Source organism: Salmo salar, chromosome 10 (assembly GCF_965601325.2).
Source record: "Salmo salar chromosome 10, fSalSal1, whole genome shotgun sequence".
Classification (NCBI taxonomy): Eukaryota; Metazoa; Chordata; class Actinopteri; order Salmoniformes; family Salmonidae; genus Salmo; species Salmo salar.
In genome coordinates, this window is record NC_138300.1 from 103,632,613 (window position 1) to 103,659,321 (window position 26,709).

At 43.0% G+C, this 26,709-nt stretch overlaps 1 protein-coding gene across 1 annotated transcript in view; it reads left to right on the plus strand.

Moving 5' to 3' along the window:
• The window catches only part of LOC106561427 (ras association domain-containing protein 8), a 30,343-nt gene extending 3,867 nt beyond the window's left edge, over window positions 1-26,476 (plus strand). Inside the window, exons 2-6 of the mRNA XM_014125394.3 lie at window positions 13,243-13,497; window positions 17,057-17,862; window positions 18,383-18,580; window positions 18,853-19,003; window positions 21,367-26,476. Coding sequence (XP_013980869.3) covers window positions 13,395-13,497; window positions 17,057-17,862; window positions 18,383-18,580; window positions 18,853-19,003; window positions 21,367-21,482 — 1,374 coding nt within the window. The 5' untranslated portion in view covers window positions 13,243-13,394 and the 3' untranslated portion in view covers window positions 21,483-26,476. The remainder of the gene's footprint in view (window positions 1-13,242; window positions 13,498-17,056; window positions 17,863-18,382; window positions 18,581-18,852; window positions 19,004-21,366) is intronic.
• Window positions 26,477-26,709: the final 233 nt, after the last annotated feature.

Genomic DNA, 26,709 nt, shown 5'->3' on the forward strand with positions numbered 1-26,709 from the left:
AAGACAACTTTACCATCATCATAGCATACTTATTCATGAATCGTTGTGACATATGAAACACGAGTGATTGTGTAATAACTACATAAAAAAATGTATGAATGCGTTAACATATTATGTGACGTGCAGTCATATTCAGCTCCTGATTGGTCAACAAGCTTATTTGACACATCAAATAATGTTATTTGACACGCAAAGACCCAAATGGCGTTCCATAGAAATCCTGGTTGAGAATGAAAGGACTGAACAAATGAACAACGAAACAGCACAGCAAGTAAGTGAAATAAATAGTTTTTGAGTATGTTTTACTGGTAATGGGGACATACGTAAATGCCAACAAAATAGCTTTTTGGTCCGTGTGTGTGTGTGTATATCCTTTATTTAACTAGGCAAGTCGGTTAAGAACAAATTCTTATTTACAATGGCGGCCCGGACGACGCTGGGCCAATTTTGCGCCGCCCTATGGGACTCCCAATCACGGCCGGATGTGATACAGCCTGGATTCAAACCAGGGACTGTAGTGACGCCTCTTGCACTGAGATGCATTGCCTTAGACCACTGCGTCCGTGTGTGTGTTAACTATTTAGCTGATTCTTTTCTCTGTATACATCAACGATGTCGCTCTTGCTGCTGGAGATTCTCTGATCCACCTCTACGCAGACGACACCATTCTATATACTTCTGGCCCTTCTTTGGACACTGTGTTAACTAACCTCCAGACAAGCTTCAATGCCATACAACTCTCCTTCCGTGGCCTCCAACTCCTCTTAAATGCAAGTAAAACTAAATGCATGCTCATCAACCGATCGCTGCCCACACCTGCCCGCCCGCCCGTCCAGCATCCCTACTCTGGACGGTTCTGACTTAGAATATGTGGATAACTACAAATACCTAGGTGTCTGGTTAGACTGTAAACTCTCCTTCCAGACTCACATTAAGCATCTCCAATCCAAAATTAAATCTAGAATCGGCTTCCTATTTTGCAACAAATCATCCTTCACTCATGCTGCCAAACATACCCTCGTAAAACTGACTATCCTACCGATCCTTGACCGTCATCTACAAAATAGCCTCCAACACTCTACTCAGCAAATTGGATGCAGTCTCACAGTGCCATCCGTTTTGTCACCAAAGCCCCATATATTACCCACCACTGCGACCTGTATGATCTCGTTGGCTGGCCCTTGCTTCATATTCATCACCAAACCCACTGGCTCCAGGTCATCTATAAGTCTTTGCTAGTTAAAGCCCTGCCTTATCTCAGCTCACTGGTCACCATAGCAGCACCCACCCGTAGCACACGCTCCAGCAGGTATATTTCACTGGTCACCCCCAAAGCCAATTCCTCCTTCGGGTGCCTTTCCTTCCTGTTCTCTCCTGCCAATGACTGGAACGAACTGCAAATATCACTGAAGCTGGAGACACACATCTCCCTCACTAGCTTTAAGCACCAGCTGTCAGAGCAGCTCACAGATCACTGCACCTGTACATAGCCCATCTGTAAATAGCCCATCCAACTACCGCATCCCCATACTTGTATTTATTTTATTTATTTTGCTCCTTTGCACCCCAGTATCTGTACTTGCACACTCATCTTCTTCACATCTATCACTCCAGTGTTTAATTGCTATATTGTAATTATTTCGCCACCATGGCCTATTTATTGCCTTACCTCCCTTATCCTACCTCATTTGCACACAGTGTATGTAGACTTTTTCTATTGTATTATTGACTGTGTGTTTGTTTATTCCATGTGTTGTTGTTTGTGTCGCACTGCTTTGCTTTATCTTGGCTAGGTCGCAGTTGTAAATGAGAACTTGTTCTCAACTAGCCTACCTGGTTAAATAAAGGTGAAATAAAATACAAATAAATAAAAAGGTAACTACTAGAATGCTTAAAAAGCCGCAAAAATGTTTATTATCGGTATCGGGGTTTTTTTGCAAGGAAAATACCAGATATCGGCCAAAAATGTAATATCGGTGCATCACTACCAATAAGTGATTATATTGGTTCTCCCATAGTGAACAATGGCCTGTAAAGTCCAAGGGGAACATAAAAATAAATGTTATTTGTCACATGCGCTGAATACAACAGGTGTAGACCTTACTGTGAAATGCTTACTTACAAGCCCTTAACCAGCAATATAGTTTTAAGAAAAATAAGAGTTAAGAAAGAGTTTACTAAATAAAATAACAATAACGAGGCTATATACAGTGTGTACCGGTACCGAATCAATGTGCGGGGGTACAGGTTAGTTGAGGTAATATGTATATGTAGTAGAGGTCGACCGATTAATTGGAATGGCCGATTAATTAGGGCTGATTACAAGTTTTCATAACAATCGGTAATCGGTATTTTTGGACACCGTTTTTTTTTTTTACATCTTTATTTAACTTGGCAAGTCAGTTAAGAACACATTATTATTTTCAATGATGGCCTAGGAACGGTGGGTTAACTGCCTTGTTCAGGGGCAGGACGACAGATTTTCAGCTTGTCAGCACGGGGATTCAATCTTGCAACCTTTCGGTTACTAGTCCAATGCTCTAACCACCTGCTTTACGTTGCACTCCACGAGGAGCCTGCCTGTTACGCGAATGCAGTAAGAAGCCAAGGTAAGTTGCTAGCTAGCATTAAACTTATCTTTATAAAAAACAATCAATCAATCAATCATAATCACTAGTTAACTACACATGGTTGATGATATTACTAGTTTATCTAGCCTGTCCTGCGTTGCATATAATCGATGCGGTGCGCATTCCCGAAAAAGGACTGTCGTTGCTCCAACGTGTACCTAACCATAAACATCAATGTCTTTCTTAAAATAAATACACAAGTATATATTTTGAAACCTGCATATTTAGTTAATATTGCCTGCTAACATGAATTTCTTTTAACTAGGGAAAATGTGTCACCTCTTGCAACAGAGTCAGGGTATATGCAGCAGTTTGGGCCGCCTGGCTCGTTGCGAACTGTGTGAAGACTATTTCTTCCTAACAAAGACAGCCAACTTCGCCAAACGGGGGATGATTTAACAAAAGCGCATTTGTGAAAAAAGCACAATCGTTGCACGACTGTATCTAACCATAAACATCAATGCCTTTCTTAAAATCAATACACAGAAGTATATATTTTTAAACCTGCATATTTAGCTAAAAGAAATCCAGGTTAGCAGGCAATATTAACCAGGTGAAATTGTGTCACTTCTCTTGCGTTCATTGCACGCGGAGTCAGGGTATATACAACATTTTGGGCCGGCGTGGCTCATGGCTAACTAATTTGCCAGAATTCTACGTAATTATGACATAACATTGAAGGTTGAGCAATGTAACAGGAATATTTAGAGTTTGGGATGCCACCCGTTAGATAAAATACAGAACGATTCCGTATTTCACTGAAAGAATAAACGTTTTGTTTTCGAGATGATAGTTCCCGGATTCGACCATATTAATGACCTAAGGCTTGTATTTCTGTGTGTTTATTATATTATAATTAAGTCTATGATTTGATATTTGATAAAGCAGTCTGACTGAGCGGTGGTAGAAACCGGCAGGCTCGTAAGCATTCATTCAAACAGCACTTTCGTGCGTTTTGCCAGCAGCTCTTCGCAATGCTTCAAGCATTGCGCTGTTTATGACTTCAAGCCTATCAACTCCTGAGATTAGGCTGGTGTAACCGATGTGAAATGGCTAGCTAGTTAGCGGGTGCGCGCTAATAGCGTTTCAAACGTCACTCGCTCTGAGACTTGGAGTAGTTGTTCCCCTTGCTCTGCATGGGTAACGCTGCTTCGAGGGTGGCTGTTGTCGATGTGTTCCTGGTTCGAGCCCAGGTAGGAGCGAGGAGAGGGACGAAAGCTATACTGTTACACTGGCAATACTAAAGTGCCTATAAGAACATCCAATAGTCAAAGGTATATGAAATACAAATCGTATAGAGAGAAATAGTCCTATAATTCCTATAATAACTAGAACCTAAAACTTCTTACCTGGGAATATTGAAGACTCATGTTAAAAGGAACCACCAGCTTTCATATGATCTCATGTTCTGAGCAAGGAACTTAAACGTTCGCTTTCTTACATGGCACATATTGCTCTTTTACTTTCTTCTCCAACACTTTGTTTTTGCATTATTTAAACCAAATTGAACATGTTTCATTATTTATTTGAGGCAAAATTGATTTAATTGATGTATTATATTAAGTTGAAATAAGTGTTCATTCAGTATTGTTGTAATTGTCATTATTACAAATAAAAATAAAAAAATTGGCCGATTAATCAGTGTCGGCTTTTTTTGGTCCGCCAATAATCGGAATCGGCGTTGAAAAACCATAATTGGTCGACCTCTAATATGTAGGTAGGGGTAAAGTTACTATGCATAGATAATAGACGGCGAGTAGCAGCAGTGTAAAAAAAAAAAAAGGGGAGGGGGGTCTATGCAAATAGTCTAGGTAGCCATTTGATTAGTTGTTCAGCATTCTTATGGCTTGGGGTTAGAAGCTGTTAAAGCCAGTGAAATATCAGGGCGGAACATTCAAAAACAACAAAATGTCATAATTCAACTTTCTCAAACATACAACTATTTTACACCATTTTAAAGATAAACTTCTCGTTAATCTAACCACATTGTCCAATTTCAAAAAGGCTTTATAGTGAAAGCAAAACATTACATTATGTTAGGAGAGTACATAGACAAAAATAATCACACAGCCATTTTCCAAGCAAGGACATATGTCAATAAAACCCAAAACACAGCTAAATGAAGCACTAACCTTTGACAATCTTCATCAGATGACACTCCTAGGACATTATGTTACACAATACATGTATGTTTTGTTCGATAAAGTTCATATTTATATCCTAAAACAGCATTTTACATTGGCACGTGATGTTCAGAAAATGTATTCCCACCAAAACGTCCGGTGAATGCACATCAATTTACAAAAATACTCATCATAAACGTTGACAAAATATATAACAATTATTTTAAGAATTATAGATCGACTACCCTTGGATGCAACCGCTGTGTCAGATTTTAAAATAGCTTTACGGAGAAAGCACATTTTTCAATAATCTGAGTACATAGCTCATCCATCATGGTGAGCTATTCAGACACCCGCCAAGTTCGGGGCAACCTAAACTCAGAATTAGTATTAGAAATATTCTCTTACCTTTGCTGATCTTCATCAGAATGCACTCCCAGGACTGCTACTTCCACAAGAAATGTTGTTTTTGTTCGAAATAATCCATATTTATGTACAAATACCTCCATTTTGTTTGTGCGTACAGATCACTTATCCAAAGGCATAACGTTCGAGCCCACTAACCAGAGATGAAAAGTCAAAATGTTCCATTACCGTACTTAGAAGCATGTCAAACGCTGTTTAAAATCAATCTTTATGGTATTTTTTACGTAAAATTGCGATAATATTCCAACCGGACAATAGCATATTCATTCAAGAAGAAAAAGAAGGAACGGCATGCTCGTTCCCAATCAGAGGCAGCTGTCTATCGTTGTCTCTGATTGGGAATCATACTTAGGCAGCCTTTTCCCACCTGTGTTTTGTGGGTAGTTATTTTCTGTTTAGTATTTTCTGTTACCTGACAGAACTGTTGGCTTTTCGTTTTTGTTACTTTGTTCGGTTGTTTCATTGATTAAATTAATAAATCATGAACACTTACCACGCTGCGCTTTGGTCCCCTTCTCATTCCAACGAAAGTCGTTAGAGGAAGCTTTGTATACGTCTGAGTGGTCTAGAGTTTTTCTCCCCTCTGGTTACACATGCTGGTAGAAATGAGGTAAATCGGATTTAACTGTCCCTGCATTAAAGACTCCAGCCACTAGGAGTGGCGCCTCTAGATGAGTATTTTCTTGTTTGCTTAAGGCCTTATACAGCTCGTTGAGTGTGGTCTTAGTGCCAGCATAGGTTTGTGGTGGTAAATAGACAGCTACGAAAAATATAGATGAAAACTCTCTTGTTAAATAGTGTGGTCTACAGCTTATCATTAGATACTTTACCTCAAGCGAGCAAACCTTGAGACTTCCTTAATATTATATTTCGCACACTAGCTGTTATTGTCAAATGGACACAGACCGCCACTCCTTGTCTTACCTGAGGCAGCTGTTCTGTCTTGCCGATGCACGGAAAAACCAGCCAACTGTACATTATCCATGTCGTCGTTCTGCCACGACTCTGTGAAACATAAGATATTTAATGTCCCATTGGTAGGATAGTCTTGAACGGAGCTCATCCAGTTTATTCTCCAATGATTGCACATTGGCCAATAGGAAAACGGCAGCCATCTCCTCTGGCGCCATTGACATCTATCATGGAAAGTGGAACAAGACTGTTTTTCTGCTAGAGGACCTTTGTCCTCAAAACAGCTCAGTGGTTCCCCAAGGGGTTTCTCCCAATTCCCAGAATCAAGTTGTGCCTGATTCTTTGTGTTAGCCCCATGAAGAATATCCATTTTGTTTCTCCTCAAACGGCCATTTGTTCTTCATGTAAATGCATCATATTCATACCAGTCTACTGCAGTACAGTTCAGCAGAAATGCATCATAGTTGTAGGCCTAAATTAAGGAAATAATATGATAATTTCATCCATGACATGTAAGGGTTTGACATGTCTTACGTCAAGTGCTGTCACTCCTCCATGCTGCTTGTCCCTCAACTTACAGGGAATCAGTGCAGACAGAGTATTTGCGCTATGAGACAATGATTTAAGGGTTGCCCTTATCCTTCCTACCTACGGTCACAAAACCTCACCACACACAACCTCACCCCAGCACAGCCATATTTCCCATAGCTCAGAGATGTACATGATCACTCTGCAGGATACTATCTCTGTGGCAATGACCTGTTCTAGAGGTTGGGAACCTGGGCCAGCTCCTGGCCTGGTAAAGTGATAGCAGTGCGTGGCCCATCCCCCTGTATGTGTGAGGACCCAAAGGAAAATATGGTGACTTGCATCAGTCAGTGGAAGTCCTGGCCCTGGTGCCAACTATCTGTACGCCTGCAGCCCCGGACCTTTGGGCTGACAACAGCGGGAACAGCCATAGCAGCAACCTGGGTCTCAGCCGACACACTGCCCACAGTACCCTGTACTCACACACCTCACTGGGCAGACAGGAAGCCAGCCCAGAGACCAGCAGCCTGAACTCTGAAGCTGTGCCACATTGAGACAAATGCATCTTGGGTCATCTGGGACTTGGGATGTTTTGGGTTTTACGTTACAGCAATAAAGCATCTATTTTTTTTGCTGTTCTTGGAGCTGAAATGGAATGTGTTGGTATGTAGTGTAAGCCGTGCATCTCACGGAATGCTTCTTGGCTCAGGGTTATGATCAGCTCTACAGGATCAGGCCATGGGCATCTCTGCAGGCTGGCAGGGAAAGGGGCAGAGTTGGCAGAGAGATGGACCTGTGCCCTGTGTGCCACTGGCCTGGCACCAACCACTATGTTGTCCTGTATCATTGTCAGTTATATACATACTGTAATTGACTTCCTGGCAAAGCGTCAATACAGGTGTAAGATTGAATCCTACTACACCGACTCTAACACTCATCGAATGTGGCAGGGCTTGAAAACTATTATGGACTACAAAGGCAAACCCAGCCGCGAGCTGCCCAGTGACGCAAGCCTAACAGATGAGCTAAATGGCTTTTATGCTCGCTTTGAGGCAAGCAACACTGAAGCATGCATGAGAACATCAGCTGTTCTGGACGACTGGATTACCAGGACGTGTACTCAAAGCATTCGCGGACCAACTGGCTAGTGTCTTCACTGACATTTTCAACCTCTCCCTGATCTAGTCTGTAATACCTACATGTTTCAAACAGACCACCGTAGTCCCTGTGCCCAAGATAGTGAAGGTAACCTGCCTAAATGATTACCGCCCCGTAGCACTCACGTCTGTAGCCATGAAGAGCTTTGAAAGGCTGGTTTTGGCTCACATCAACACCATCATGCCGGAAATCCTAAACCCACTCCAATTCACATACCATCCTAACAGATCCACAGATGACGCAATCTCAATCGCACTCCACACAATGCCCTTTCCCACCTGGACAAAAGGAACACCTACGTGAGAATGCTGTTCATTGACTACAGCTCAGCGTTCAACACCATAGTACCCACAAAGCTCATCACTCAGCTAAGGACCCTTGGACTAAACACATTCCTCTGCAACTGGATCCTGGACTTCCTGACGGGACACCCCCAGGTGGTAAGGGTAGGCAACAACACATCTGCCACGCTGATCCTCAACACTGTGGCACCTCAGGAGTGCGTGCTTAGTCACCTCCTGCACTCCCTGTTCACCCACGACTGCATGGCCAAGCACGACTTCCAACACCATCATTAAGCTTGCTGACGACACGGCAGTGGTAGGCCTGATCACTGACAATGATGAGACAGCCTATGAGGAGGAGGTCAAAGACCTGGCAGTGTGGTGCCAGGACAACAACCTCTCCCTCAATGTGAGCAAGACAAAGAGCTGATCGTGGACTATAGGAAAAGGAGGGCCGAACAGGTCCCCATTAACATAGATGGGGCAGAAGTTGAGCGGGTCGAGAGTTTCAAGTTTCTTGTTGTCCACATCACCAACAAATGACCATGGTCCAAACACACCAAGACAGTTGTCAAGAGGGCATGACAACACCTTTCCACCCTCAGGAGACTGAAAAGATTTGGCATGGGTCCCCAGAACCTCAAAAGGTTCTACAGCTGCACCATCGAGAGCATCCTGACCGGTTGCATCACCGCCTGGTATGGCAACTGCTCGGCGTCTGACCGTAAGGCACTACAGAGGGTAGTACGTACAGACCAGTACATCACTGGGGCCAAGCTTCTTGACATCCAGGACCTATATGCTTAGCGTGTCAGAGGAAGGCCCAAAAAATTGTCAGACTCCAGCCAACCAAGTCATAGGCTGTTCTCTCTGCTACCGTATGGCAAGCGGTACCAGAGCACCAAGTCTAAGACCAAAAGGCTCCTTAACAGCTTCTACCCCCAAGCCATAAGACTGCTGAACAATTAATAAATGGCCACCTGGACTATTTACATTGACCGCCCCCCCCCCCCCCCCCCCCCTTTGTTTTTACACTGCTGCTACTCGCTTTTGATTATCTATGAATAGTCACTTTACAAATGACCTCGACTAACCTGTACCCCCGCACATTGACTCGGTACCGGTACTCCCTGTATATAGCCTCGTTATTGTTATGTAATTTTCTTGTGTTACTTTTTGATAAAATATTTACAAAATAAACTAAAGTAAAAAATGTTTATTAACTCTATTTCTTGAACTGCATTGTAAGTAAGCATTTCACGGATAGGTCTACACCTGTTGTGTTTGGCACATGTGACAAATATAATTTTATTTTATTTGATGTGTATTTTCTGTTTGTGTTTACTGAATGCTAAGCTTATATAGATAATATGTCATATTGTAATACCTGCCAATGTGTGTTACAACATGGTATTAAGGCGCATTAGTACCCTCACTGTGTAGACATAACCACTGGTTGTTTTCCTGGGGGGATTGTACTATTATAAAACCAAACTGGTTCTGGCTAATAACCTTGAACCATTTCAATGGTGGAGTGTTGTCAGTTTCATGTTAACCCCTGACACGCACGCACATATGTGCGTGCACACACACACACACACACACTGTATTCCGGTGTCCATTCAGGCCCCTCTGTCCTTTTCACTCTTCACACTCCCCTGGAAAAAAAGGTTCAACAAAATGGTGACAGAGTAATGGGTCAGTGCAGAAAAATTTCCCAGGGTCCTATTTGTGTGTGACTCGCAGCCTGTTTCCTTCCATCCCTCTATCTGCAGTCTGCTGCCATTTAACCTGTCTGGGATAGGGGGCAGTATTTTCACGGCCGGATGAAAAAACGTACCTGATTTAAACTGGTTACTACTCTTGCCCAGAAACGAGAATATGCACATTATTAGTAGATTTGGATAGAAAACACTCTGAAGTTTCTAAAACTTTTTGAATGGTGTCTGTGAGTATAACAGAACTCATATGGCAGGCATAAACCTGAGAAAATTCCAAGCAGGAAGTGGCCTGTCTGAAAATTTGTTCTTCTTTTGATTCTCTATCGAAACTACAGTATCTGTGGGGTTACGTAGCACTTTCTAAGGCTTCCATTGGCTCTCTAAAGCCTTCAGAAAGCGGATTAAGGCATCTTCTGTCTCTGGGCAGAGTATAGTAGCTCAGTGGTCTGCCTGGTGACAAAGAGATTGGATATGCGCGTTCACGTGGGCACGCTGATTTTTTTTTTCCTCTTTGAATGAATACACTATTGTCCGGTTGGAATATTATTGCTATTTTACGAGAAAAATACCATAAAAATGGATTTTAAACAGCGTTTGACATGCTTCTAAGTACGGTAATGGAACATTTTGAATTTTTTTGTCTCGAAATGCGCTCGCGCGTTACCCTTTGGATAGTGACCTGAACGCACGAACAAAACGGAGGTATTTGGACATAACTATGGATTATTTGGAACAAAAACAACATTTCTTGTGGAAGTAGCAGTCCTGGGAGTGCATTCTGACGAAGATCAGCAAAGGTAATACCATTTTTCTAATAGTAATTCTGAGTTTAGTGTGCCCCAAACTTGGTGGGTGTCAAATTAGCTAGCCGTGATGGCTGAGCTATGTACTCAGAATATTGCAAAATGTGCTTTCGCCAAAAAGCTATTTTAAAATCTGACATAGCGATTGCATAAAGGAGTTCTGTATCTATAATTCTTAAAATAATTTATGTATTTTGTCAACGTTTATGATGAGTAATTTTGTAAATTCACCGGAAGTTTTGGGTGGGAATGCATGTTCTGAACATCACATGCCAATGTAAAAAGCTGTTTTTGGATATAAATATGAACTTGATTGAACAAAACATGCATGTATTGTATAACATAATGTCCTAGGAGTGTCATCTGATGAAGATCATCAAAGGTTAGTGCTTCATTTAGCTGTGTTTTGGGTTTTTGTGACATATATGCTTGCTTGGAAAATGGCTGTGTCATTATTTTTGTCTATGTACTCACCTAACATAATCTAATGTTTTGCTTTCGCTGTAAAGCCTTTTTGAAATCGGACAATGTGTTTAGATTAACGAGAGTCTTATCTTTAAAATGGTGTAAAATAGTCGTATGTTTGAAAAATTGAAATTATTGCATTTTGAGGTTTTGTATTTCGCGCCATGTGATCCCATTGGCTGTTGGCTAGGGGTTCCGCTGGCGGAACGCCTAGATGTAAGAGGTTGGGCAATCTGGATGAAGAACAAAAGCACTTTCTAACCAGATGTAAACACGCCAGGAATAGAGAGATCATCAGCCAGGCCAGAGATAAAGGTGACACACACACACACACACACACACATACATACATACATACATACATACATACATACATACATACATACATACATACATACATACATACATACATACATACATACATACATACATACAGAGCGTTTGTTTTCAGCCCTCATTTGCCTGGTCCTAAAATGATCAATTGTTATTTCAAAGCCCCTAGTTCTATTTAGCTCTCGCAATGCTGTTTAGTGTTCCGGACCCACTGTGTTTAGCAAAGCACCATGAGAGAGGCAGTGTGTGTGTGTCTGACCGTGTGTGCGCATGTGTGCGTGTGTGTCTGTAAGGCACAGCAGCCTGCCGAGGCTGTGCTAGATGACATTAAGAACATGGAGAGGGAACGTGGTGGGTGGAGGAGGGTGGGGGAGGTGTGGAGGGGGGTTAAGTGACCAGCAGAGGGATAGAGCTTTGCGCTCAACTGCACTATGAAGGTCAGCCCTCTAGGGGGCATCGCAGCTCTGGACACTGGCCATCTATCTACTCTCTCTTCATAGACTCTCTCCTTGAAGAGGACTGTGATGGAGCTGAGCTGGGTTTTCCTTTTGAAATGACCCTAATTTAATCTGATTTCACAATTTCATATTGACTTTTCTTCCATGGTCCATTGTGTGGCAGGAAGGAATCTAGAATGTGCCAGACTGCATGGAGCAAGGACACTGGCCATGTTTTGTTTTCTACTCAGAGTCTACTACAGTCACAAAAGCAGTCTTGTTCATTTTGTCTGGAATGAACTTGACTGGGAAGGGATTGGGGTTCAAAATGAATGTGAGACAAATATGCATTTCTGATAAAGCTGGTAGTCTTCAGTCTATGTCCTAAATTCTTCAGTGTTTACCACATACTTCATTGGATTACTACAGTGAAGCTATTTTGAATCTCATACAGTGAACAACACACAGAGCATTATGTAGAAAACCAACTCAAGTTTCGGCCATATGTTCCTCATCAAATCGAGCCAGAAGCACAAACATACACTTCACTTTTCCTTTTCAACACATCGTGTGCATCTTTTCCCTGTTCCCTTGGTGGCCATTCTCTCTAAAGAGGAGTCTTTTCTGTGTGTATACATTTGCACAATAAAACGTCTCACTTATCGTAGGATCTCTTTGAAAAGTTGGCACATCTGCGGCAAAATACGAGATCCTCGACTCCTCGACATCAAAAGAAAGTAATTGTTCCCTTCATCCACCTTTGTTGCAGTCTCTCTTCCTGCCCCCTCTCCATTTCACCTTTCACTCACTTTTCCTGCATGCCCCCTCTATCTCACTGACGCCATCTTCCTGCTCTCTCCTCACTGTTGTTTCCTCACGATTCTCCATAAAATAACAGGAACTTGGCTCAGAGCATCAGTACTGGCAGGCTCTTCCTGTCTAACCCCCCTATTCACAGAGCCAGGATGAAAACAACAATGTCATGTCCAGCTGGTCCCAGTATGCCTGGCTGGGCGGTTTGACGGTTCTGTCATTCACCAACTGTTTGAGCCATCCTCCTTTTCCTCAACAGCCCCTAAAAATAGTGGCACACATTTTCAGGCTGGTATTGTTTTCAGGCCATGATGAATGAGCCTATCTCCCATAGCCACTAACTATCTCCTCACAGACCATACTGACAACAACTTCTACATGTACCAAATAAATAGTTTTTACACAATTCAAAAGATCCTCAGTCAGTGGGTGAAAACTGGTTGAAATTGCAACATTTCAACTAGAAAATTATTTCAAACAGTTGGTCCAGTTTTTACCAGTTTTGCCCAGTTCTGGGCAGAGAATACAAATAATCAAAACAATGTTGTCCTCTTAAATGTGCTTCCTGACCAGGTCCTTCCTGTTTTGCTCTGTGTTCTTCCTCCTCAGTGAGGTGGTGGCCAGCTGGAGCCACCCTGCACCACTGTACACAGCTGGAGCTTCCAGGAATGATGGGGCCAACCCACCGCAGCAGGCCCCCTCGCTGCACCTGACCTGGGTCACCTGACCTGGGTCACCTGACCTGAGTCACCTGACCCAGCATGGAGCTCAAGGTCTGGGTTGACGGGGTCCAGAGGGTCGTATGCGGGGTCACCGAGGCAACCACCTGCCAGGAAGTAGTCATCGCTCTGGCCCAAGCCATAGGTGAGCTCTGACCTATGACTCTTGACCAAGGCTTTAGGATGTTTGTTTTATGTGTGTTTGAAATATAAAAAGTATTGGCATTTAAGCCTGTAGTAGGCCTATATTTTTTTTTCTGAATGTGCTTTGCCCTTCGTCAAGGATTGTATTGACATAGGGAGTAATAGAATGATCATGTAATGCACCTCTATCCTAACCTATTTACCAGTGAGGCTTTGGTTACGTAGGCTACTGTCTTTGTCACCAAGCCAAAGTTGATTGACTGCGTACAATGTGGACTAGTGTTAAGTGTTTAGAACTACTGATCGTAGTACTCAAGTATAGAAACAGTGAAGAAGATATACTGATTCTCAGTAATGTGTTGCTCGTTTAAGAAATGGTGGTTAATTGAACTCCAATTTTAATCAGGAGCTGTCTTAAAATTATGCTTGCTGCAGAAAACGTAATAGCCTGTCGCTAATTGAAAATAGGCCTAATGAAATTAACAAATATGTGTTCCTCTCCTCCTGCCTTCGCCTCAACCTCTTGGTGCTGTAGTGAGAGATAGAGGATCTTAGTCAGAGGCTTTATTTGGATCAGATTCCCCCTCCTCCATCCCTCCCTCCCTTCATCCCTCCATCCATCCCCCTCTCTCAGTGAGAGGAGAGGAATGGAGCAGCCTATATTGACATCACTTCCCACTATGTGGGGCAGGCGGGAGGAGGGAAAGTCTGACTCATCCTTCCATCGCTCGCCAGGAAGGGGAAAAGCAGAATCACTTATTGAAGACCCCTCTCCTCCTCTCTCCTCCTCTCCCCTGCCTCTCCTACTTTTTTTATTTCTTTTTTTAAACAAGATAAGCTGTAAAACCATATTTCTCTTTCATGAGATACAGTTGTATGGATCATCGCTTGTATGGTAAAATCACCATAGAACCGCTTATAATATGGGATACTGCTTCTTACTCTCCCAAGTGACATTTATAGTTTTTCAATTTGCAACTGTTTTACACATGGTGATTTTAAAATGTTTTATTGAACCTTTATTTAACTAGGCAAGTCAGTTAAGAACACATTCTTATTTACAATGACGGCCTACCCCGGCCAAACCCTAACCAGGACGACGCTGGTCCAATTGTGCGCCGCCCTATGGGACTCCCGATCACGGCCGGTTGTGATACAGCCCGGGATCAAACCAGGGTCTGTCAGGGTCTGTAGTGACGCCTCTAGCACTATGATGCAGTGCCTGCGCCACTCGAGAGTGATCATCAACTGAGATCCACTGATCCTAAACCTCTGTATATTCTGGGTTTAAAGAAGGGTCCTATGCACAGTACTAATGTCTAATGACAAGATTAATGTTAGGTTTATTGGGTTTATCTCTAGTTGCGACCAGCATTGGGCTTTTGGCAAGAGACTGTGTGTATCAGGGGGTTGCCTCGGTCTATTTGGCCTTGTTACGTGTGTGAAAATTGGAAATTGGAAAATTAAATTCCACTGAAGTGTCATATGACCTAAAACGAGTTTATTAATCTCTGCATAGATTGATGTTCAATTATTCAAGACTCATATACGTTCCAAGGTGATGGATGCACTGATACTTATCCTACTGATCCACATTAATTATCACAAGAGCTATTATTCATCTCAATGGATTTGTTAGTTAGTTTGTCAAAGTACATACAGTTGTAAGTCCGAAGTTTACATACACTTAGGTTGGAGTCATTAAAACTCATTTTTCAAACACTCCACAAATTTCTTGTTAACAAACTATAGTTTTGGCAAGTTGTTTAAGACATTTACTTTGTGCATGACACAAGTCATTTTTCCGACAATTGTTTACAGACAGATTATTTCAGTTATAATTCACTGTATCACAATTCCAGTGGGTCAGAAATGTACATACACTAAGTTGACTGTGCCTTTTAAACAGCTTGGAAAATTCCAGAAAATGATGTCATGGCTTTAGAAGCTTCTGATAGGCTAATTTACATAATTTCAGTCAATTGGAGGTCTTCCCTGTGGCTCAGTTGGTAGAGCATGGTGTTTGCAACGCCAGCATGGTGTTTGCAACGCCAGGGTTGTGGGTTCGATTCCCACGGGGGGCCAGTACGAAGAAGAACAAAAAATGCATGAAATGAAATGTATGCATTCACTACTGTAAGTCGGTCTGGATAAGAGCGTCTGCTAAATGACTAAAATGTAAAATGTACCTGTGGATGTATTTCAAGGCCTACCTTCAAACTCAGTGCCTCTTTGCTTGACATCATGGGAAAATCAAAAGAAATCAGACAAGACCTCAGGAAAAAAATGGTAGACCTCAACAAGTCTGGTTCATCCTTGGGAGCAATTTCCAAACGCCTGAAGGTACCACATTCATCTGTACAAACAATAGTACGCAAGTATAAACACCATGGGACCACACAGCCGTCATAATGCTCAGGAAGGAGATGCGTTCTGTCTCCTAGATATGAATGTACTTTGGTGTGAAAAGTGCAAATCAATCCCAGAACAACAGCAAAGGACCTTGTGAAGATGCTGGAGGTACAAAAGTATCTTCATCCACAGTAAAACGAGTCCTATATTGACATAACCTGAAAGGTCGCTCAGCAAGGAAGAAGCCACTGCTCCAAAACCGCCATGAAAAAAACCAGACTATGGTTTGCAACTGCACATGGGGACAAAGATCGTACTTTTTGGAGAAATGACCTCTGGCCTGATGAAACAAAAATGGAACTGTTTGGCCATAATGACCATCGTTATGTTTGGAGGAAAAAGGGGGAGGCTTGCAAGTCGAAGAACACCATCCCAACCGTGAAGCTCGGTGGTGGCAGCATCATGTTGTGGGTGTGCTTTGCTGCAGCAGGGACTGGTGCACTTCACAAAATAGACGGCATCATGAGGCAGGAAAATGATGTGGATATATTGAAGCAACATCTCAAGACATCAGTCAGGAAGTTAAAGCTTGGTCGCAAATGGGTCTTCCAAATGGACAATGACCCCAAGCATACTTCCAAAGTTGTGGCAAAAGGGCTTAAGGACAACAAAGTTAAGGTGTTGAAGTGGCCATCACAAAGCCCTGACCTCAAGCCTACTGAAAATGTGTGGGCAGAACTGAAAAAGCATGTGTGAGCAAGAAGGCCTACAAACCAGACTCAGTTACACCAGCTCTTTCAGGAGGAATGGGCCACAATTCACCCAACTTACTGTGGGAAGCTTGTGGAAGGCTACCCGAAATGTTTGACCCAAGTTAAACAATTTAAAGGCAATGCTACCAAATACAAATTAAGTGTATGTAAACTTCTGACCCACTGGGAATGTGATGAAAGAATTAAAAGCTGAAATAACTCCTTCTCTACTATTATTCGGACATTTCACATTTTTCAAATAAAGTGGTGATCCTAACTGACCAAAGACAGGGAATTTTTACTAGGATTAAATGCCAGGAATTGTGAAAAACTGAGTTTAAATGTATTTGGCTAAGGTGTATGTAAACTTCCGACTTCAACTGTAGGCTGAGAAGACATTCACAAAAACATACACAAAAAGCCGACATCTGAAATTGTCTTATCTGTTTTTTCAAGGCCGCACTGGGCGCTATACCCTGGTGGAGCAATGGCGGGACTCAGAGCGCCACCTGGCCCCCCACGAGAGCCCAGTGGCCTCCATCAACACCTGGGGTCAGTATGCCGGTGACGTCCAGCTGATCCTGCACCGCACAGGCCCCTCCCTGACTGAACGCCCCCCTTCCGAGGGGCCCCCGCTTCGGGGCCCGGAACGCGGACTCCACCGGCAGAGCCTCCCCCCGCTTGCCAAGCTCCGCCACCCCAGTGAGCGCTCCCTCCGCCGCCGCGAGCCGCGCCGCAAGTCCCTCACCTTTTCCGGCAGGCCCCGGGGCCTCCGGGACATCCTGAGTGGAGGCCGGGCTTGGGAGGAGAGGGAGGCCGAGACCAAACGACGTCTCTTACTCCAGGGGAACGGTGGGAACCAGAACCACCAACACCATGTAGCTTCCGAAGCGGTAGCCCCAGGGGGGGTAGTATCCCCCGGCATGTGGGCCTGCCGCATGGATGACTTGGTCAGACTGGTGGCGCTCCAGAGAGAGACTCTGGGTGTGCTGGAGAAGAGGCTGGAGGCCTATGAGGCTGAGCTGCAGACCTGGGGTGGGGGAGAGGAGGCAAGAGGAGCGGGAGGGCTGGTGGAGGAGATAGTGAGGCTGGAGAGACAACTGAGGAAGAACGAGGTGGAGATGGAAGAGGAGGAGTTCTGGGCCAGCGAGCTGCAGATTGAGCTGGAGAGCGAGAGGCAGCTGGAGGACAGGCTTGAGGAGCTAACGGGACGTCTGCAGGGCGCTAAAGTCGACCTGGGGGACAGGATGGCTCTGGTACAGGTGGGTGGGGCACACCTCGGATTTATGACCCATGGGCATTAGTTAGATATGTACAAGTGGCCTAGACACTATTATTGGTCACCTAAATTGTACGAAACTGCACTTGCACTGTTGCACTTTTGTGCTTTGTATAGTTTCCTTAATGATCTCGAGGATGATGTGCTCCTGATGGTGTTTAATGTCCATTTTTATGTGGTGAAGTCAAAGACACATTTCCACATTGCGTGGACAATAAAGTTTTTGTAATTCTAATTCGAAATGTTACGATTTCTGTTGAAAATGACATTGTTATAACCCCTTAACATTAAAGGTGTACAGGCACATTGCATCACCATTTTAAAGAGAGACAATGCCTGTCCTCTCTCTGAATGTCTCTCTATGCATTTCTATGCACTTCCATCTGTATTTATAACAGACTACCTGCAAAACAGATGATGTGGTTAGGGTGCTGGGAACCATATCTTCTCCTAACCACCCCCTACTCCTATTGGTCTCAAACTAAAACCTGTCTTTGTGTCAGGGTGTGGAGGCGGGTCTCGAGGAGGAGCGTCTGCGGTGGGAAAGACAGGAGACTCAGAGGGTGAGCGAGGTGGAGGCCAGGGCGCAGTTGCTTAGGGCCCGCACGGAGCTCAAGACCCAGGACAGACAAGCCGTCCAGTTGGAGAGCAGCTGCAGAGCCGTGGACAGGTCCCTGAGCCAGAGTAGCAAGAGAATGCAGGTCAGACGCATGCATTGACATGCACACACACACACACAAAACACTGATGCATGACCGTGCCCATAAACAAATGCACATATAGAGACACATATACAGTGTTGAATGAACATACTGGTGGGCACACACACACCATGGGCAGATTGTTGGGGCATAACATGTAGCCCACCCATGCACCAGGAACAGATTACCAGTCAGTATGGCTGCAGATTATAGAAATACAGATGGCAAAAATATAGATTTATATCTTTGGTCAATCTGTATCTCCACTCCAGGACATGCAGCATGAGCTGGAGCAGCTGACCAAGGAGCTGAGACAGGTCAACCTGCAGCAGTTCATCCAGCAGACTGGCACCAAGGTCACTGTGCTGCCAGCCGAGCCCAGTGAGGACGAGGAGGGGACTACCCACACTGGACAGGGCACAGGTAATTTACTTCAAATGAGCTAGATGCGTCGATCCTCTGTGTGGGTGCAGCCTCTTGCATTGCTCTAATCTGCAATGTCTTTGGTTCTCACTACTGCTCATGGTCATGTCATATTGCTGAGTCTCAGTTTATTCACCATATTCATTGAAAAGGCATAATAATCACAACTTATGTGATTCATTGCTGATGAATTAAACACAACCAATAACAAGCCTGTCCACACTGAACAAAGACAGGCAATTTCATGACATTGGCTATATCACTACCACTGTGCAGAAGGTGTATTTACATGCCATTTCCCTTGTCGGGTGACATATCTGTGGAGCAAAAAATCCTGTAAACCTTTAAATTAAATCATGCTGCCATCACGCAAATTAAATCATGCTGATTCATTTAATGACCATTGTTGCACAAATCTGGGATCTTTTGCGTGACGAAAATGTAACCTTTTCATTCTGCTCTTCACTGCTCTGTCTGCCAGGTCACTCAGTCAGTCCCACTAAGGCTTTTCTACAGCAGTTATAATTTTCTATGTGACGTCCCTCTGCCTGCTGAAAGAGGATTACTCGGCTACAGAGAGCAAGAGCGCGAGCGAGCGTGCATTTGTTTCGCCCCCTCCAGTGGAACTTATGGTCTCCATGCCAACAGCTGCCTCAATACGGCTGCTAGCCGCCACCTCAGCTCTCCCTCTCTCCCTCCATCATCATATCCCTCCATCACTCTCTCCTTCCATCTCATGCTCAGCCGTTTCTGTGATGGACTCAGTGGACTGTATCTTGCCTGCCAAGAGGCTAGGCTGGCCTGGCGGAGAGAACAGAGTTAGACAGAGAGCTAAGAACACTGTGAACACTGAGGCTTGTTAAAGGCTTTGGGAGAGAACAAACTATTCAAGTCACCAGGTGGTCTTGAAAACCTTTAGACCTTTGTATGAGACTTGAATTTGAAACGGGTTCTGAAGGTGTGTGTTAGTGCCTAATCAAATTGAATCAAACGTTATTTGTCATGTGCTGAATACAACAGTTGTAGACCTTACCGTGAAATGCTTACTTACAAGCCCATATCCAACAATGCCGTTTTAAGAAAATAGAGTTAAGAAATATTTACTAAATACACAAAAGTAAAAAAATATATATAAAAATAACTGACACAATAAAATAACAAGAATGAGGCTATATACAAGGGGTACCGGTACTGTGTCAATATGTGGGGGTACAGGTTAGTCGAGGTAATTTGTACATGTAGGTAGGGGTAAAGTGACTAATAATAATTAGTGAGTAGCAGCAGTGTAAAAACAAATGGGTGGGTGTCAATGTAAATAGTCCGGGTGGCCATTTGATTAATTGTTCAGCAGTCTTATGGCTTGGGGGTAGAAGCTGTTAAGGAGCCTTTTGGACCTAGACATGGCTCTCCGGTACCGCTTGCCGTGCGCTAGCAGAGAGAACAGTCTATGACTTGAGTCTTTGACGACTTGAGTCTTTGACAACTGGAGTCTTTGACAATTTTTTGGGCCTTCCTCTGACACCGCCTAGTATATATGTCCTGGATGGCAGCTTGGCCCCAGTGATGTACTGGGCCAGCAGGGGTGGCAGGTAGCCTAGTGGTTAGAGCGTTGGGCCAGTAACCGAAAGGTTGCCAGATCGAATCCCCAGCTGACAAGGTAAAAATCTGTCGTTCTGCCCCTGAACAAGGCAGTTAACCCACTGTTCCCCCGGTAGGCTGTCATTGTAAATAAGGATTTGTTCTTAACTGACTTGCCTAGTTAAATAAAATACACACTACCCTCTGTAGCGCCTTACGGTTGGGTGCCAAGCAGTTGCCATACCAGGTGGTGATGCAACCGGTCAGGATGCTCTTGATGGTGCAGCTGTAGTGTTCTATGTTAGAGACTGTTAAAAGACTGTGGCTTTATGCACTAAACCAGACCTTTTTAAAATATCATATATATCAACCCAGTATACCCAATTGTTTTTCCAGATCACTTTTCCAAATAATTTTTTATAACTGTATTACTATGTGCTTATCATTACTTACCATTACCTCATGTGAATTTATATTAGTAGTCATGCTAATGGTTTTCAATTATGTAAAGTCATGCGTTTAATGTTCATGTCCTTCTAATAACTTAGCAAGACGTGTGTTGAATCAGTTAGAGCCCTCCATGTTTGGCCATTGAATCAACTGCTATGGCTGGTGTCCTGCATGGTTCAATGCTGACACCCTGAGGTCAGACCTAGTAATGCATGGAGGAACTCACATTTAAATCTGAGAAGTAGATTTAAAGCTAACAAATATCTAAAGCAAAATAAAGTAACAAATTATCTCTCTCTTTATTTATTTTTTCTCTATTTCTCTCTCTCTTTCAGACTTGGTTCCTCTGTCCGGTTCCCTGAAGCGTCCAGTCTCCTCGATGCCCGGTCACCTTCGGGTCCTGCAAAGCCCGCTGACATCTGGCTTAAACCCAGAAGGGATCTACGTTTAAGAGGACAGAGGACACAGAGGGGGTTGTCTATGTTCCCTGCCAGCTGGCCCCCTCACTACCAACCTAAAGGTAGCCTGCTTGGTAGTCTGGTCCCAAAACGGTTGTCTTTAGCCAACTCCTCTCCTAGTCACTCCTAGTCAGGAGTTGGTTATATACAGATCTTGGATAAGACTAGCTCAAGGATGTAATAGCACGTCCAGGTAAAGGATACTTCAGTAACACTCTCCTGTCATGGATAAAAGGACCTACACTTACACAGAGGATATGGCTAGAGGCCATTGTGTACAAGCACTCCTAGTCTCCCACATGGGACAACACATGATGATGATTGCTCCAACAATGAAGGGAAGACTATGAGTAACCTACCTGACTGCAGGATGGGGCACTTAGCTTGGATAAACAGACAGAGATACACTGAGTGTAGAAAACATTAGGAACTCCTGCTCTTTCCATGACATAGACTGACCAGGTGAATCCAGGTGAAAGCTATGACCCCTTATTGATGTCACTTGTTAAATCCACTTCAATCAGTGTTGATGAAGGGGAGGAGACAGGTTAAAGAAGGATTTTTAAGCCTTGAGGCAATTGAGACATGGATTGTGTATGTGTCCCATTCAGAGGGTGAATGGGCAAGATAAAAGAGGTAAGTGCCTTTGAACGGAACGGGCTATGGTAGTAGGTGCCAAGCGCACCGGTTTGGGCATGTCAAGAACTGCAACATTGCCGGGTTTTTCACGCTGAACAGTTTCCAGTCTGTATCAAGAATCGTCCACAACCCAAATGACATCCAGCCAACTTGACACAACTATGGAAAGCATTGGAGTCAACATGGGCCAGCCACATCTTGTAGACTCCATGCCCTGACGAATTTAGGCTGTTCTGAGGGCAAAAGGGTGCAACTCAATGTTAGTAAGGTGTTCCTAATGTTTGGTACACTCGGTGTAGTTGAAATAGACAATATAGCAACAGACATAAGAACCATGTGTCATAACCCAAATGGTTGCCTATCTATGGAAACCTTGTGACTAAAAGTGATGCGTCATTATCATCATCATCGTCATTATCATCATCATCATCGCCGTTTTCATCCCTTTAAAGTGCAATTACTTTATTTTCATTTAAATGAATTAAGCTGTAATGTAGCTACATTTGGACTGCATTGAGTCGTGGATGAGATGTCCATATGGTGGCCCTATGGGGCAAAGTAGCTTTTCATGGATTTCTGTTTCTGAAGCATTTATACTGTGTATTTATCATATCAAACTTTGACCCTCAGCTCACATCAACCAACATGCAGACTGTCTCTGCTCTGTTCTGATTTTCATTATACACTAGGCACAGTACAACATACAACCAGTGGTTCAAGGTTTTGTTACTGAAGAAAGGATAGATGGTAACCTGTGTCCATAAGTGTTAATATGTCAATTATTGTCAATAAATTGATATGTCATATGCGATATGTCAATTATTGTCAATGCATATTTCATATACAGTGCCTTCGGAAAGTATTCAGACTCCTTTACTTTTTCCACATTTTGTTACGTTACAGCCTTATTCTAAAATTGATTAAATAAAACCTTTTCCTCAGCAATCTACACACAACACCCCATGATGACAAAGCAAAAACAGGTTTTGAGAAATCTTAGCAAATGTATTAAATATAAAAAACAGAAATACCTTATTTACATAAGTATTCAGACCCTTTGCTATGAGACCCAAAATTGATCTCAGGTGCATCCTGTTTCCATTGATCATCCTTGAGATGTTTCTACAACTTGGTTGGAGTCCACCTGTGGTAAATTCAATTGATTGGACATGATTTGGGAAGAAACACACCTATCTTTATAAGGTCCCACAGTTGACAGTGCATGTCAGAGAAAAAACCAAGCCATGAGGTCAAAGGAATTGTCCGTAGTGCTCCAAGACAGGATTGTGTTGAGGCACAGATCTGGGGAAGAGTACCAAAACATTTCTGTAGCATTTCTGCAGCATCCCCAGGAACACAGTGGCCTCCATTAATCTTATCAAATTAAATAGTATTTGTCACATGCGCCGAATACAGCAGGTGTAGACCTTACAGTGAAACGCTTACTTACAAGCCCTTAACCAACAATGTAGTTTTAACAAAATACCTAAAAAAAAGTAACAAATAAAGTAACAAATAATGAAAGAGCAGCAGTAAAATAACAATAGCGAGGCTATATACAGTACAGAGTCAATTTGCGGGGACACCAGATAGTCGAGGTAATTGAGGTAATATGTACATGTATGTAGAGTTATTAAAGTGACTATGCATAGATAATAACAGAGAGTAGCAGCAGCATAGAAGAGGGAGGGAGGCAATACAAATAGTCTGGGTATCCATTTGATTAGATGTTCAGGAGTCTTATGGCTTGGGGGTAGAAGTTGTTTAGAAGCCTCTTTTGACCTAGACTTGCCGCTTGCCGTGCGGTAGCAGAGAGAACAGTCTATGACTAGGGTGGCTGGAGTCTTTGACAAATGATTTTCTGAAATGGAAGAAGTTTGGAACCAGCAAGACTCTTCCTAGAGCTGGCCGCCCAGCCAAGCTGAGCAATCAGGGGAGAAGGGCCTTGGTCAGGGAGGTGACCAAGAACCCGATGGTCACTCTGACAGAGCTCTAGGGATCCTCTGTGGAGATGGGAAAGCCTTCCAGAAGGACAACTATCTCTGCAGCACTCCACCAATCAGGCCTTAATGGTAGAGTGGCCAGACGTAAGCTACTCCTAAGTCAGGATCGAGGCAAAGATGAACGGAGCAAAGTACAGAGAGATCCTTGATGAAAACCTGCTCCACAGCACTCAGGACCTCAGACTGGGGCGAAAGTTCACCTTCCAACAGGACAACGACCCTAAGCACACAGCCAAGACAACGCAGGAGTGGCTTCAGGACAAGTCTCTGAATGTCCTTGAGTTCCCCAGCCAGAGCCCAGACTTGAACCTGATCGAATATCTTTGGAGAGACCTGAAAATAGCTGTGCAGCGACACTCCCCATCCAACCTGAAAGAGCTTGAAAGGATCTGCAGAAAAGAATGGGAGAAACTCCCCAAATATAGGTGTGCCAAGCTTGTAGCATCATACCCAAGAAGACACGAGCCTGTAATCGCTGCCAAAGGTGCTTCAACAAAGTACTGAGTAATGGCTCTGAATACTTATATGAATGTGATATTTCAGTTTTTATTTTATTTTTATAAATTAGCAAAAGTTTCTAAAATCTTGTGTTTGCTTTGTCATTATGAGGTATTGTGTGTAGATTGATGAAAAAAAAGCATTTAAGAATAAGGCTGTAATGTAACAATGTTGAAAAGGTCTGAATAATATCCGAATGCACTGTATGTGGTATGACAACTGATCTATTCACCTATTGAAATGGTAGAATACTGTAGATAGTATAAAGCTTGGTCACTATTCACATTTATTTCCATTGCTGAGGAAGAAGCAGAACTTTGGCAACTGTGTATGTACTTTACTCAATATTGTTAATGCAACAGTATTGAATGAACCGCCAGTGTTAGTTTTCCCTTTCATCTTGCTCTGACAATATGACTATGTTACTATGCCAAAATGTTTAAGCATATTCATCTGTAAAGAAATGGGACCAAAGATTAGAGGTCTTATTGCATCTGTTTGGTTTTCCAAATAGCCATATCTGAATACTTATTTAAAGCTAAGTGACAGTAAATTGACTTTTGTAAGATCCTGAGAGGGAGTGGTTTGCCTTAATTGACAGATATGCAACACTGATATAAAAGGTCAAACTGATCTTAGATCAGCACTCTACTCTGAGACACATGTATGAGTACAGGCCCTGGGACCAGGCTAGAGTAGTAGTGCTGCTCTAAGATCAGTTTGATCTTTTACATCATAATGAATATGATTATATGGCCAGAGAGGCCCTGGTCCTAGATCATGACCCATAATCTGAGAAGATTTGTGGATAATGGCCCAGACCAGTTTTTCCTGTCTTGCCAATTCCTTGGCATGACAATGACCAGAGGAGTTGCCAAAACAGCACAAACTGATCTGGAACCAGGCTAATGCAACACCACACCACTGACTAAGGGCTTGATTAAATCCGTAGCACTGAAGACCTGCACTATGGAGCGATTGAAATTGAAAGGCAATGTTCCTGTGTTTGTGGAGACTGCATTTACATTAAACGCTGCATATGTCATCTCAACCTTTCAATCGTGCTATAAGGCGGACCTTCAGCGCTACTTATTGAATCGAGCCCTAAAATCTGATAAAACAACAGTCCATTTTAGTTTCTGCAATAAAGAAGAAATGGACCAATTGTTGTTGTACACAATATCATAATTGCCTTCAATGTACGGAATACCTTTCATTGGTTTTGATAAACAAATGGTTCACTGCTACTCATCTTTTAATAAGTTCTTAACAAGTGCCTTATACTCATGCTTATTTCTACATATATACAAATAATGTAAAGCTTTAGCAGGAATTATTCCAACAATGACCCGGCTCAGTTCTAGCCTGGTCCCAGATGTGTTTGTGCGGTCTTGCTAACTCCTTTAGTCATTGTTCTACCAGTGAACAAATGAGTTGGCAAGACAGCGCATACAGATCTGGAACCAGGCTAGCTGTGTTCGTTGTGTGAGTAAGATGTTTATGGAAGAAACAGGTGGTTCGACATTAGTTTCTGATAGATTTGATTACAGCCTATATACTTACTGTGGTTTTAGCATTCATTTTCCACCTAAGGAAAAGTAGGTGGCTGTATAGCTGTAAAAAAAACACTTGTATGTTTCCATAGGTTGTTTTGGTCAGTGTTTACAATTTGATGTCCTGTGCATTCATTCCCATGTTAAGAAATCAACTGTACATAACTACATGTTTTATTTTCCTGCCTTAATTCACAGAAAATTGTTGAGAGATGTATGGATACAATTGGCTGCTGATGTGACATGGATTGCATGATTATAATAAAACGATATGACACATTTTTTGTCATCTTATATGAAGTCATACATGAGTCTTATATTCTATGAAATGATAATTGAAAGGGGGACAGGCCATAGGAAGAGTACACCGGAGAAATGTGCCCTCATCACACTGCCATGCTGGCTCAGATATTTCCTTTTCACATTGTCCTTTCCAGCACGGTGCAAGCAACTATGGTGGATGTGTAAACGGGCCAGCTCAAAACAACTCGCTTTGGTTGGACTCGCCTCAGTTTGGCTCGGTAGCG